At 39.7% G+C, this 16,025-nt stretch overlaps 1 protein-coding gene across 1 annotated transcript; it reads right to left on the bottom strand.

The window, feature by feature from the left end:
• Positions 1 to 226: 226 nt before the first annotated feature.
• On the bottom strand, positions 227 to 15,092 carry LOC108883856 (pinopsin-like). The gene is made up of 2 exons (XM_018677389.2): positions 14,767 to 15,092; positions 227 to 2,164 (listed from the first exon to the last, which is right to left on the bottom strand). Exons 1-2 carry the CDS (start codon positions 14,977 to 14,979, stop codon positions 1,883 to 1,885), a joined length of 495 nt encoding a protein of 164 aa, XP_018532905.2. The 5' UTR covers positions 14,980 to 15,092; the 3' UTR covers positions 227 to 1,882.
• Positions 15,093 to 16,025: the final 933 nt, after the last annotated feature.

The raw sequence follows: 16,025 nt of genomic DNA, 5'->3' as shown, positions 1-16,025 counted from the left end.
ATACAGCACCATACACATGGGCTACTAAACTAAACTCCTCCATCAAACAGCAACTTACAGATTGTTGTTTAACAGCTAATTACATACGACTATACTGTTATTTGACATATCTTTACTATTGACCATCTTCTGTATTCTGCATATCACACTTTAACCCCCCTTAATTTTGATCACCCTACTTTTCAAACAAATCTTCGTGAAAACAGTGCACACCGATTTACATGTAAAAACAACCTTTATTTTGAACAGCATGTCTCAAAAAATATTAACGTTTCTTTAGCTTTGGTATCAACTTTTGTACACACATTATATATATACACAAGATCTTGACAGCACATAGAAAACAGTTTGTGTGCTAAAAGTGATTAAAAAAATTGCACACACTGATCATATGCAGTAGCCAAAAATACCACAACCCTTGTAGCTTAGACATTCACTGACATCACAGCACTGATGCACTGAGACTCAACAGTTATCTTTGTATTGCAAGAAGGAAAAGGTGTCAAATCAGTTATCAAAGAAATTTAAAGAGATGCAGACAAACACACTGCAAACAATATGTACATAACAAACTTATTCCATCTAACAGATGTTGTTGCTTCAGATAAAGTCATTGAGATCATTGTTCAAAGTGTGAAAGCAAACCATCTAGATATTAGAAGTACAGTCTCATACCCATCCACATGCACTGCTGCCCGTATACCTATGAGCAAGGCACTGAACTGCTGATCGTTTGATTGTTTGAAGATCACTCCCATTAAAGGGTCTGGGACCTCAATCCTTTTTAAATTCATGGGACTCCCTACACTTTGGGTTGAACAAAATTCAGGACAGCGAAAAAAACAAATCACAGCTGTATGTACATATGTAAATGTCTAATCAAAAACCATAAAGAAATCAGCCCAGAGAGGCATCCATTTTCAGGATTTTTGCCTATATCAAATACCTGTATCTGTGCTATCTACTGGGCATTACAAGATATTGCATTTCTCCAACCTTATTTGCATATTAAACTGTACAGTGCACATGCACAGTCTTCAGTGAAGGAACAGTAACTCTCCAACATGCACATTATTCAGGGACCTTGAAGTCACTATCCCTGAAAACATATGTGAATGCCGCTAGCATGCTAGCAATGCTACATGTACAATAAACCACTTATTAAACCACTTAATTAAAAACCACTTATGCATTTCAAAGAAATTAATTAAATTGAATTTACTGGCACAGAATAAAGGCAAAAAAGACTGATAGTTTGAAATTATTACCAGTACATTCTCAGTAATCTGCCTACTTTTTGTATTTTTGATTTTTTTTCTCCTTATTTTTTAATCTTGTCTGTTCTAGGAAAGACTTCAAAATGCATGGGGTAATAAACAACTTGTGTTCTTCAACCTCACTTTGTAACCACAACCACAGTAATCAATACATCATATCCATCTTCCTGTACTGTGAACATATTTCTGCTATAACATTTTATGAGTGAATACCTTACCCATTAGATATTTAACTAAATAAATGATCCCTACAATTCCTCTTCCATTATCATAACAGTCTGGCAAAGCTTTCTCCAAAAACCACAAGAAAATCCCTCAAAATGCTCATCCCTAGCAAGACTGATGTATACCTTTTCACTGCAGAGAAACACAGACTCTCAGCTTCTGCAGGTTTACTGCCTCTGATATTTGTTCATGTTGTCCAGAGGCAGTCAACGATTCCCCTTTGTTACCAGTCCATCATCTTGAGCTGATGCAACAGCCATGTTAAATCCACCTGGACCGGCGTGCTGCTGCTCTGTAAGCCTAAGTAACACCACATCTCTCATTATTAAAGATGTCCTGGCTTGGGACATTGACCATAACCATGAAAAAGTCCCCAGTCGTCAGCCATCAAAGTGGGCCACTAGTGATACCACGACAGGTTTGATGTCTGAAGAAGGGCCTTTAGTTATATTGATGGTGGGTTCAAAGGAGGGACCCAGCTGGGGCACTGTGTTGGCCGGTTGGCCCAGGGAGGCTACCATATATAGAAAGTCGTTGGAACGACGGTGACCGGTGACTGCCACACCTCTGATGGCCTTGGTGGCGACCTTGGAGGAGCTCTTTAAGCTGGAGCCTCGTCGAGGAGTCTCACAATGCAGCAGGGCTTGGAAACATCTATAAAACTGGGGCAAGCATACAACACAAACGCATGGTTAGAAATGTACTGTACTACAAAGTAAGACATAAACCCACAAAGGATGAAAACGTAACAACAAGCCAGGAGGTGTAATGCTGGATTATGTTGCTAGCATTTGGCTGAATACAATTAATGTTACACCCATGACAGATATAATCCGATTTGCCCAGACATTAAATTAATTCAAGTTGCTCCTACCAATGGGAAGTTAAATGACCTAACTGATCACACCAGTCTTTCTCTCCTCCTCTGCTTCCAACAACATTACTCTACCATTGAGGTTATTGTGTTGCCTGTCTTTTCATGTGGAGGCTAATGGGAGTAAAAGCTGATACATTGAGTAATTTATAATTTAGTTAAGTATAATATACTGTATAGTGGATGTTGAAAGTTGAGGGCACAGAAAATTGGTTAATTTCATATGTTGTGATTATTTTAAATGTCCCCAGTTAGGATTTTCATGTGTCTTGTGCAGGGTGACAATTTATATGATGCTAACAACGCATTAACAAGGTGTATCAGTCAAAACAGAAGGTGGGCTGCATGCCAAATCCAAAGCTTTGGAAGCCATTGAACAGCATCACTACAAAAAGTTTCACTACTTTACTAATATACAAAAAGGCCCTGCAGCAGAGTGAAGGTGAATAACAGATCTTTGGGAAGCTCAAAGATCATCATGAGTTCTACTCAACTGTGCATCTAGACCTCTCTGTCCTCAAGGTCAGTGGAGAACATCTCAATGGGGAAACAACACAGTTACATTCCCCTGTTAGCTGCCTTAACCGATTCAAGCTTTTTTTTTTTTTAGTGCAATCAAGTTTTTTCCCTTTAATTCAAGCAGAGAAGTCTTACTGAGAGTGATGCTTGCAGTGCTCTCTTTTTCAGGTTCACACTCATACAGTTTCACACCTGGCAGCAGGCCCGTGCAACCACAGCCTGCTCTGTCAGCTCATGAGCTGCTCCACTGGAGCAGTTTGCAGTTGAAGGCCTTGCTCAAGTTGGTAATAAGGAAGGAGTGGGTGCTGCTTTTTCACCTGCGCCACTCAGGTTTATCTTGCTTTAGGAATCAGACCGGCAACAGTCCAGTCACAAGCCAGTTTGTGCCACCGAGTTGACCAGTGTTCTGTAACGTACTTTGCAAGCCATGTACAAAGAGGACGAGGTATAATTTTTTTGCCTGCTAATGTGACATAGGCCCATCAAAACTCAACTTTGTATTGACCTGATTAGGTGTAAAGTGACTGTTTTAACCATACAACTTCGACTGCATGAGGCTATGCCTCTTACCTTTCTATGCTATATCTGCACATAGCTCCACATACTACCAAGAGTCCTGTATCTGTCTGATGCGCCTTAGATTTTCAGTAAACTGCAGACACAGAGAGGGGATCTGTGCATCTTTCACATGATGTCAGTGACACCTCTGACCTCACTTCCTGTTCAGTTGTCTACACAGATGGACCCCAGTGAAGCCTTACAAAGACATATGAATATTGAAAGTGAGGCACCCTCTGCCATTGAAATGGGAGCTCTCATGCTGTCTCTTTATAATAACTACCCAGTAGTTAGTGGGGAAATGGCAGTGGCAGCAGCTATCAATGTCTCCATGGTTCTTCACGTTGCTATGGAGCATCTGTGGCAAAATTATAGGCCCACCATTGGAAAAATGCTTGCTGCATTTCCACATTCTGGATTTATGACCTGATAAAATGTTAACTGTCCCCTGATGGTCTTGCTGTCTAGTCATTGGTGGGCATGGGTGCAAACAAATTGGCCAAAAGTTGCTGTACACTCGGTCTGTCTGGTGGCAAGTCACCATTGTGGTAACTCCTTAACCCAGCTGAGGATGGACTGCCTCTACAAGACTACTAGTCCTTGATGCCTTGCCCTAGTCAGCCACTGAAAACATGAAACCTGGATGACTGGCTGGTGAACAGGGTTGAGATCTGTAACACGGTGTTCTCAGTCCACATTGCAAAAAGCTTTGGCTTTCAGCAGTGATGTAAGGTTTAAACCCAGCAAGCTCCTCATTAGAATCACTGCTTTCTTAGCACCAACTTGTGTTTGGGCCTTTCACATTCTTGTAACTTGTTTGTGTCAGCAGTTTCTTCCTCTCTGGTGGGTTTCTGTGAGAGGAATGTTGTCAGCCACAACCATTCCTTGATAAAACATTTTTTAAATAGTAAGCACTTAGCCCCTCAATGGTCCAGTCATTCTCAATACCCTCCCATAAGAGCTGTTCAAATCTATTGATTACTGGGTTACATGGGGAAGCCCACTGTACATACAGCAGCCCAATATCCCTATTCTGTACCTCACGATTTACATCTACTGCAAACCTTCAGTGCCAGCATGGGTATGTAGCCAGGCAGAAATTAAGTGAGTGAAAGTTGAGACTGAACTAACTTTAAAGCAGGAGAGCTTGTCTCTCATCACAGACTTGAAATTAACTACTCCTTCCATTAAATTTATTTCTGATTGGGTCCCCCCCCCAGTCACAATCCCTACCCAGCCTTACCCTATACTCCTTGTCCTATCTGGCAAACGTGTTGGCTATAGGGTTATACCTGTGCTCATATATTAAGGCTAGGATTAGCTGTCAGTATGAACCCTTGTTCATCTTTGCATATTAGTTTAAAGTGTGATGGTAGCTGCATTATGTAACAAGGCAAAGGTCTGGCTACAGTAAATTAACTTGCTGGAGAACTCCACAAGCCAAAGAGGAATAATGAATGTCTTGCATCAAATGGCATTTTACATCCAGCATTTACATTATTCATTAATACATGATAAACAATCATAAAGGGTGATTTTTAGTTTGAATTTCTGCTGTTCAGGCTTTCAGTTGTCAGTAATTTTAGGCATCTCCAGATGGCAAGTGATATTACCTTAAACACATCATACCTCAAACTGATTTGATCATTGTTTCAGTAATTTCACAAACTGTTACAGGTCTACACCTCTGCAAATACTGTATTCTGGCCAGTGCCAAGAATTGGAACACATCAAAATATTTAGTGGAAAGAAAGGACAGGCTGTCTCCAAGGTACAGAGGAAAGGCACTGAAATCTGTACACTGTCTGTCAGGGTATAATAAATAGTGAATGGACACCTGGATACATTTTTCAATCCAAGAAATAGATCTGGAAGTCTCTGGGTTATGGATTCATGCAGATCCTCCTGTTTTACAACAGTCTCTACACAACACAGAGCCACTGCTACTGATGGACAGATAGGAAGATTCTGAATAATTGAGGACCCCAGCAGCAGGTTGAAAGCATAACAATGCATTCAGGGTATATAGCTGTACTTTAGATTCCAGGCATTTCCAACTACATTCAAGACATATTGACAACACAGGGGCAGACACCACAGTTTAGACCATTTTCAACTCTTCTTCCATGGCTCCTGTTAATGTGGACTCTGAAAATGCCACTCCTGAGTAAACGTAGTATACTTAGTATACTTTGAGTTTCATGTATACTTATAGTCTACTACATTTTCTCATAAGGTGCAAAATATGATGAAACACTTTAACAGCATCTGATTAAAGTGGAGATACCACAGAAGTCAAATGCACACACTGAAAGCAATCCAACCACACAACGTTTATAAAAATAACTAAAAGATACCATGCAGACTGTAAACAATAAAAAGATATGTTGTACTGTCAAACCTATGAAAAAACAAAAACCAGCAATGAAAATTAATGAGCCTTCTAACATGTATTGTTTCTGTGCCAAAGCCTTATATATCTCTGTGAGTCATAGAGCTCCATTGTTGTCTAAAAGCTATTAACAAGAAACATAAATGAACCACACAGTTGCACTGGGTGACATTTTCCTCCATTACAATGATCATGGACAGTCGATTCCATGTACACCATCCTGCCCATGTGAATTCTCACTAGTGCATGAAATTCAAAATGGTAATTAACAAAGACACTATTTACTCCTTTTTGAATAATATTTGCTAAAAACTACAGTGCCCAGCTGTTTTGAGAAATTATTTTCTTTCTTTTCAACAGTATTGTGGTCTAGTTTAAAAGATTTATATCTACTGTAAGAGTCACCCTGCCAATGTGAACCACTGGCAGGCTGAAGAGGTGGCACAATATTGATAGATGGGCACATTATTGGCTTTGCCTCTCATGGAATTTGTCACAAAAATATAGTATATTGCCAGCCTAATCTTTATATCTATGGACCTAAGTACTTTTCAGTTTAATCTCTCAAACATTAATTTTTTACATCACAAACTCATCTTCTTAGAATTTGTAGTCATTGAGTCAACATTGAACTTCTTCACATTGCTGTCCGTCAAATGCTTTCTGGGTTTGAAGAGATGCCGAGAGGGATAGCAGCAGAGAAATGCCTCAGGACATACCTAAAAATTCTCCTCACGATGTATCTATAAGCAACATATTCGTCCCCTTTCTCAGTCTGTCTGTAACCCATAGGTCATCTAAAAGTGAAGGCTAGCAGGGAGATGTAAAGAAATGAAGTGATCAGCGCTTCTCTGTGGTGCTGATCCACAATCCCTCCTTCCCTCAGCTGTCCAAACAACACGCTGAGGCACACTAGAAAGATGGAAGAGAGGGAGATGGAGACAACAGACAAGTGGTAGAGGAAGAAGTTAGTTAAGACACAGGCACTGAGTCCAAGGTCAAGGGAAAGGTTAAGGCAATGACAGATAAATAGATAGAGCATGACAGGGAGGTGGAAGGAGCAAGATGCACTGACAGTATTTTGGAGAGAGAAGGTTGGAGGTGACTCATGAAGGGTCATCTCATACTGTTCACATCAGGTTTGTGTGATGCTTTCTGTGATCTGGGCTGATGCTGTCTGGGTAGAGGATGACAACAAGAGGGTCAGATGTCAGGCATCGTCTCAGACAATAAGGCCTTCATTTATTTATTTGAATTTTTTTTTTGTTTGTTTTGTTAAGGCAGTGGATTCAGTATTTTCCTTTCTGCATGACTGCACAGAAACTTTCATTAGTAGTTCACTCATGTCGGCTTTGCAAAAAGAGACATCAATTTTGTTTGTTGTATAGACATCCAGCATAATCCAAAAAACATGTGAAAGGCAGTTTTTCATATTCAATATCCAGGCTATAGAGCTGCAAAAATGAATAGACCTTACTCCTTAAATTGAGTTCTTTGTGACACTAATGATCAAAACTTTGCAGTGTTCTCACCACAGCCTGAGAAGAGTTCAATTGCACAGTCACTTCACTGCAGTAAATTATACTAAATGCAGTATAAGGGATGTAAATGAGGTGAGCCACTGGCATCGAGCATTAAGCTTATTTTACAAGCATCAGCCGATAACCCACTACTTCATTTGACAATTGTGTGACTTAATTTGATCCAGTAAACTCCCCAGTGTTGTGAAATATCCTGCAGACCAGAGTGTAATAAGAAAAATTAATAGATCTGAGAGCTCTAGTTGGAAAATAATCACTGTCACACAGGAACTTGTGAACAGAATGACAATCATATGATTTCCTCTTGGGATTTTCTGGCACATTCTCAATTCAGCAAAAGGCTGCATTGTGTATTGTGTGTTATCAATCATTTCCTCACACTACAATCAGTTTCTGGAACTTTCGAGTTCCAGAGTTTAGATTTTCTGCAACATCTCATTTCCATGAGTCACTGACATTAAGCTTCCTAACAGATAAGCTGCTCGCTTCAAATGAATGTGTTCCTCAGCAAACATTCCCATTGAAGTTTGCGTCTGAAGTGACTGGCCTGAGGCATAAGATGATTCTATTTCCTATCACAACTTCTTCAGATGCACCTTGCCTACATGCAGCTGTAGCAGTAGGCTACGTCAGAGGAGTGATCGATGGAGCATGGCACAGTATGCAACAGGTGCAAGCCATAACTTTTGGGAGTCACTATTCCAAGTTATGTTGCACAATCAGCATCTGCACCTGTGAGACGCGCGTTTTGTGACCTCCGAGGATCTTTGTCAACAGGCCTGGGATGACCACACCACCATGTTGTAGGTCATCACTGAGTTCACAGAGTTGGGTCAACAGCTACAACACAGAGACCAAACAGCAGTGTTGGCAGTGAAGGAGCCCGCAGTCTCCAAGATTGAAGATGGCGTGTCACGCTTGGCTTTGACAGTCGCAGTTTTGTGCACCTCAAATTCATCCCCCAGTGTCAGACTGTCAATGCTGAGTTCTACTGCACCGAAGACATTTTGCTGAATATTGCTCCTGTGCCTTGTTATCACAGTCATCCATGTTATCTCCATCTGCAGTGAGAGGTCTCAGAACTTTATGATGAGTTTAAGAGGTTTGAACAGATGATACTGGACTGGCTGAAAAAAGTTGTAGCCACAAAATTATAGTTTAGCCAGTTGTTTCAAGTCCACTCATTCAACTCAGTGTTTCTTTGAAGTTCTTTATAAATGCATCTCTTCTGACAATCACTACAAGTAGGACATGAAAGTAGTGTAATAATACAGACAGTAGTGCATACACATTATTATGTGTAATGCCACAGGGGTAAATTAAAGTATGGTGCTATTTCAATTTTCTAATTAAAAGGATGATCATATAAAGATAACATAAGGCAGTACAACTATGACATAAGTCAGCCTAAAGGCTCCTGAAATCATGTCACGTATTTAATGTATTTCCCATTTAGGTCAAACTGTGATTGAAGTTCTGAAAAAACTGGTTTATAAACTGCAGTGAAATATGCTCAGAATGTCATGTTAGTATGAAAACAGACATAATTGCCATGAAGTGAAACATGTCGATCACCCAGAAGAAGAGGAATAGATCTGACTCTCTTTTGAAAACACATGCATTGTGGTCTTTAAAACTACTAGCAAATCTGGTCCATTTTTTCCCTTATTTCATCTTAATTTGAAACACTCAACCCTTTTACACTTCATGTGTTTACTCCCTGTTGTCTGAATATCAAGATATAATAGTGAAACACTTCACAAAATTCACAAAATTTGTATTAGCTTTTCACAGTAACTTGACAGCCATCCTCCTGTCCTCTGGTGCATCATCAGAGCCTAGTGCAGTAATATTCCCTGTTTACCAAGACAAAGAGACAGACTTTAACCAACCCTGTTATTTAAACAGTGATAGGGTAGATCCCTCAGAAAATCACAGGGCATGTCAAACTGTCAGTCATGATGAATCAATTCACAGCAGTAAAATGGACTGTCATGTCAGTTTGTGACATATAGTTTCACTGTTTATGAGTCTCTTCCTCTTGACAGTAAGTAATTATGGAGTCTTTTGGAAAGGTGCTTCTGCAATTTATTAACAGATGATTCGGTCTTTTTAAGCACTGTTGGGTGGCTCATGTTGCCTTGAAAAGTCTCATAGCTTACAATTACTGCTCACTGGTGCTTGATGTAATTTGGCTTACTTTTGCAGCAGTGTTTGTGGTTATGTTTATTTATTTTCTTGGCAAAAGTTGCTGAAAATATAGACAAAACTCTGCTGTCTGTCCCCTTTAATATGAAGCTGCTTTCAGTTAGCTTAGCATTAAGCAGAAGCAGCTTAATCAAAAAGCAAAAACCTGTCGGGAAACCAGCAGGGACTCCAGAGAGTCACGACGCTGTCATTTTTACACTTCAGTTTTTCAACAGATGTAACAAAAACAAAGCTAAGCTAAGCAAACCGTCCTGGCTGTAGCTTCATACTGAGAGTGGCAGCGATTTTCTCATCTCTCAGCAAGATGATAAATGAGAGTATTTCCCAAAATGTCAAACTATTCTCTTGTTGTTTAAGTCTTCCTCCATTGCCATTTTTTTAGTCCCTGTATGCACTGTGTTTGCAGAAATGAAGGCTCTGACAAACTCTTTGGCTGTTTATTTATTATCCCTAAGGTGCATATGTGTGGAAATAAGAAGAATTGAACTTTAGTCGTAGTTACCTGAGAAGTTTTAAATGAACTCAGAGTTCATGGGGGGGCAACAATTATTGTTTGTCTATCCCTTGTATTACCCTTAGGTTTCCACTTCTATCTCAGTTTTTGCTGCAAAGCTCTGGTGCACTGACAGCGGACATGCAGTGCAAACCGCCATGTATTCACATGAGAAGAAAAGACAATCCAGGGTAAACTTACCCATAATTCTTTGGTTTTTCAGGATCCTGACATCCACCGCAGGTCTCCTGGCTGTGCCTGCCGCTGAACGTTGATGGGACAAATGCACACCAGCTGCTACTTGTATCTGTACAGCATTTTTAGTCTTCAACTCGCCTCAACTCACAGTTTCCATAGTAACGGGCTGGGAGGAATTGAAGACTGAAAATGACATACAGGACATTTGGTGTCCCTCTCTCCCACTTTCGCTCTCTCTCTCACGCTGTCATGAGGTCGACGATGTGTGGGCTAAAATTTCCCTGTAAGGTCAGTTAGCTGTGGTGGCGGCGGCGGTGGTGTAAGTAGGAGGGGAGTATTAGATGGAAGAGACAGCAGAGAAATGGAGGCATGCACCACCACATGACATGACAACATCTGGAACAGGATGCATTTTGTGTTGACTTCCAACTTCCACATTAAAATAACTTAACAGTGAATGTGCGAACAAAGTTAAACTTCAAAGGAAAGTATTACACTTGAATGGCTTTGAAAACTGATAAGATTTACTCTCCAGTATACAGAACTGTATATAATTCTCTATATAGTACATGAAATCCCTCAGACTGAATCTGAGGAGAATATTTTCTAAAGCCTTACACAGCATTTTGTGCTTCACTTTAAATGAGATGATAAAGATTACGTTTAGAGAAAAAAGTTTTATCAGCCGGCCCCAGTGGGAGTGGAGGACAGTCTTATCTTTTGTTATTTTTTCTCACCATGATGAACCGTGTTTCAGAAAGGAAGGAACAAAACATCTTAAATCTTAAGTCTAAATGTATTCTTTTGTACAAAGAGTTTTACTTTTGAGAATGACTTGATAAGGAAGTATAAAGAACAAAGCCTGACTTTGAAGAGTTAACTTTTGGACCACTACACATCCAAAACAAAAATCCTAAATTAAAATAAAAGGCAGTAAACATCTTAAATGTTGAGGTAATAAGGAGTTGCACCTGGCAGTTGTGTGTTGCTGAAAAATCAGTATACCAAGTAGAAACAAAGCAAATAGCTAATGGTAGAGTGAGTGCAGTGAATAAAATGCTACGAAACAAAAACTTTTACAAAAGCACTGCAAAGTTTTAATTCTGGCTGTTTTTAACTAGGTCCTTTTTCCCCCCTAGTTTTTCCATTATGTTGATGGATTCTGTTCAAACTTCACTTTCACTTTAGAGCTTTGTGCACAGTACCTGTCATTCACCAGCGGTTCTGTTCTCCAAAACACACAAAAAAAACCAGGACAGTCTCTGGCAGTCAAAACCCAAAATCCAATTTCTGAATATCCAAACTTGTATATGTAGCAGCATAAGGTAGCTGACAAGCACTGCAAGCTGTTTGAGTATGCTGATGTTATGTTCACGTTATATAGGATGTTCTGTAAATACAATCTGTCAATGTGGAAAAAATGTTTGTGTCAGCTTCCTTGTGGGAATTACAAGTAGGATCTGTGAATGTTTTTGCAGCTGGTGTTATCACATACCTGTAAATGTGCCTGTGTCTATGTGCTCCATAGTGGTAACTGCTGTAGTGAATTTGTGTTTGCTTTAATATTCATCAATGATTATGAATATGGGTGTTCAAAATATTAAAATGTTTTAAAAGGTTTAAATGTAAACCAAACCAAAGCAAACATATCATATAATACAGGCAGCAAGGAACATAAATGAAGAAGGGTGTGAACAACAGAGTTGGATTAATTTGTAAGGGGGCCCTTAGGGTAAAAATGAGCTGTGAGCTGTATTGATCTCCCATTTATACAAAGCACAAAACACGGCTTCAAAATGAGGTAATAATACATGAGTCAACTTAAAGCCCTTATTGTTGCAGTTTATATTTGGCTGTGCATACAGTAGACAAACAATTTCACATTGGATCAAATTATTAGAAACCAAATTCCTCACTTTAAACGTGGAGTCTTCAGGCCCTCACAGCAGTGTTTCCAAACCTTTCTGGGTTGTGACCAACACAGCAAAGTCTATTTGTGACTCTAATCGCAGGTCACAGCCTCAGTGTGGACTTGAGTTGAAACGTTCTTTTTGTAGGATTTAAAACCCAAAGATGTAAAAGTATCCAGTAATATAGAACGATAATTTTATGTTATAGAATTATATATTTTTTTAAACTAACTAGTATCTCCTCAGATTTATTTCAACCTTAAATTGAGAACCATGGGAAATGGTCCAGGGCCCTGGAGCAGTTGCTTTGACTGGTTGGTTATCCTGTCATGGTGAACAATGATAATAAAGCATTAAATAAGCAACTAGAACTGGTATGTTATGACAATTAATCAGTGTACTGACATACTGTATATTATTTAGAAGCAATGTAATAGTAATAATAGTCAGACTCTTCTTGTAGATTTCTCCAGCAGTGAACTGTAGCTACAGTATCTATAGCTTTACAGTGAAGCTAGTGATTTCAATACAATCAATCATAATGTTAGAAAAGAGCAGGAAGTGAAGACCTAGTTAAAAGCAAGTGGAATTACCCATTAAACAATACTTGCCCTCTTAGCATGTCCTTCTAGGGCAAAACTGCATCAGTACTCCTACTGGTTAAGCAATGTGTCTCATTAAACCTGATTTAAATTCACCAAAGACCTTAGCTGGAAATAGCCTGATCTAATTTTCAGGAAGGAGAATCTCGGATCCATTTCAAACATTGTTCTGGACTCCAAGCTCCGTCTTGGCTGAACCTGAAATTGCTAAATAAAGAGTCTCCAGCTGAATGATTTAACAAAATCATGCTTGTTTCCATCAGCCTGTGGATTGAATTAGATAACACAAACAAGCAAGAGCTGCATGATAAATGTGACACTACTTTTAAGGTCTGCTGTGATTAATTATTTGGATACAAAGGCTTTGTGTCCTAGTCCTTAATCAATTATTTAGAATGTATGCACAGCTACAATCAGAAGTGGCTCTCCACATGTTGGCCACTAGAGGCATAACATGAAACTGATACAGGGGTTCACTTCCCAACCCTGGCTGCCTTTTTGCTTTCATCCTGTCTCCTGACTCTCTGGCCTTCCAGCCAGAAAAGCTCGATCAGAGCCTACGCTGTCTAGTTTAATTAATGTCAGCCCAAAAAAGTTTGTCTGTCTCTTTCTTTTCAACTTTTTGACAGATGTATGAAGTTTCAGGCATATGTGACGACAAATTTAATCACCCTGAGAACTTATTAACTGGGTCCTACATGAACACATCATATTCTGCCATAGAACAGTTTTGATTATTCCATATTTTAAGTTTGAAGTGGGTGGGACTCTGGTAGACCAGTTACAGTTGGCGGGTTATTTGGTTAGTGTCAATCAAATGTGATCAAACTGCACCCACACACTCCAGTCAGTTAGCTGAGTTTCTGAGTTTTAAAGTAGCTAATAATAACTTTATATCTAGAGGATGGGAGTGGTATTGACTGATTGATGTAGGTTCCAAAATGTTGAACTGATCTTTTACAGTGAAATACTTGAATGATTTATGATTGGTTTGAAACCAAGTTTTCAAATGTGAAGCATTAGTCAAAAGAAAAAATGTTCTCAGTCCAGCAGTTACTGATAATAGTAGTAATTTATCAATAAGTTTAGGGGTCATTGTGTCAGTATAGATTCATCTCCTCACACAAACTTAAAAGTAAATAAATTAGAAGAGCAAATAAAACATAATAATAGCCCTCTGGTCACTTATAACAACTATAACAAAATTGGAGCTCCCAATTAAAGATAACTCACAAAGCTATTCATCATACTGTCTAAAGTGGGCATGGGCCAAGGTTAAATGAAACCTACTGTGAGTTTAATTATCAACAATTCAGACAATGGTTGCCTTCACGCAAATACAGCAACTGGTTTGAGAAGTGGTTAGTAAGTACTAGGAATTGGTTAGACTCACATGAAAGGCTTGGGTCAGTCAATTAGAAAATATATACATTAGATTTGTTCAGTGTGGCCTGAGATGAACTGAAATACCGAATTGGACAAGGCAGAGAAGGGTAGGATCAAGTCAGTGACTCCCCTCTCTGCTTATTCCATTGTTGATGTCATTAGATGGCCTTTTATTGAACCCTGTGATGCTTTTTGATTCATTCAAAACATTTACTGAGGCAGAAATCTGTCACACACGTCCAAAAGTACAGTCTATGTAACATATTTTCAGTATGAAGGTGCTCTATACAGCTTGAATATGAAACAAACAGCAAGATTCAAATGTCAAAAAAAAACACCTTCTTATTCTTTATCCGCACCCAAGTACATAATTTAGATTGTTCAGTGTCAAGAAGGCACCTGAATACCATCTGATAGGAATATAAAACAATGGCTCATTTCCATTAATATCAAAGCACCTTGAAAACAGTCAAGCTGACTGGCCTCAGTAGGTGAGATGACCTCCGCCCACTGCTTCGTGACAGCAAAAGACAAAAGGCACTGACCCCAGCTACAGCCCTCGCTCCCTCCCTCTCCCTCTCACCTGTTTATTCATGAAGACATAGATGACTGGGTTGATGACCGTGCTCGTCTTTGCCAGGACCGAGGGGATGATGCTCGCCTCGGGCGTGACCAGGCCCGGCACCCCGAAGGTGGCCAGCAGGGCCATGATGCCGTACGGCAGCCAGCACAAGAGGTAGCAGACCACCATGACCACCACCATGAATAACACGCGCTGCTCACGTTTCCGGCTCATCGATGCTTTGATCCCGCTCACCTGGATACAGCGAGGGGGGAAGAAAGGTGGAGGAAGAGAGACAAGACTTTAATGAGCGAGCAGTCTCCTTTGATGACACAATATGTTCAGACACATAGATTTTTGACTTTTGCTGCCCCAGGGCGTTTGAACCTTCCCCTATGGGAGAGGGGTCCAGGAAATAAAAATCAGGAGTGACAGAATAGAGTGGAGGTCATATGGGTTGAAATGAGAGATTGAAAGGCATTCAGAGAGGTCTTGATCTCAAACATTAACCTTAAGTGGCACAAACACACAGTCAAAACCCACCTATCAGCAATGCTAAAACTTGTTAATGAACACTTTGTATCTTGTATGTTTGATCTGTTCAAAACCTAAGTATAAAAACAACAATTCACTATTTAAAAGGGGATATTCTGTATACTCAGACAGCAAAATTACATCTCTACCTAAACATATGCCTGGGTCTTCAGCACCAGACTGGCCCATATACTACTGATTTTAGCTGTTATCCACCAGCGTTGACTGACAGCTGGAAGGTTTTTGGTGTGTGCGCAAAAATTGGTCCAGATGTAGAAGTGACAATAATGACATGAATTCTGTATGGACCAGACTATGGACAGGGAACAGGGCATAATCTGGGCCAGAGGAAAAATAGCATTTGACACAAATATGGGCAGAATTTTGGCCAGGAGCAGTGACTTCCTGGAACCTTTGCTGCTGATGGAGCATTAGAGATGCTTTTAGGCTGATTTTGTTACTTTTGGACAGAGCCAGCCCAAAAGTTACCACCTTTTTCCAGTATTTATGCTAAGCTAAGCTAACTGTCTCCTGGTTCCAGTTATATATTTAATTGTAAAAAGTGTGAGAATGGACTTCTTATCTGACCCTCAGCAAGAAAGCAAATGAGTATTTTTCCCATAATGTCAAACAATTCCAATGTCTGCAATGGTACGGTATCACTAAAAATGTTTGACAGGGCAAGTAGCAGAAACAGATGCTCACACAAGATTAAAAAAAAAAAAAAAAACAGGTCAGCCAAACCA

The sequence above is a fragment of the Lates calcarifer genome, linkage group LG4, assembly GCF_001640805.2.
Source record: "Lates calcarifer isolate ASB-BC8 linkage group LG4, TLL_Latcal_v3, whole genome shotgun sequence".
Lineage (NCBI taxonomy): Eukaryota > Metazoa > Chordata > Actinopteri > Centropomidae > Lates > Lates calcarifer.
The sequence above is the reverse complement of the archived record's forward strand: the minus strand, read 5'-3'. Positions and strand labels throughout refer to the sequence as shown.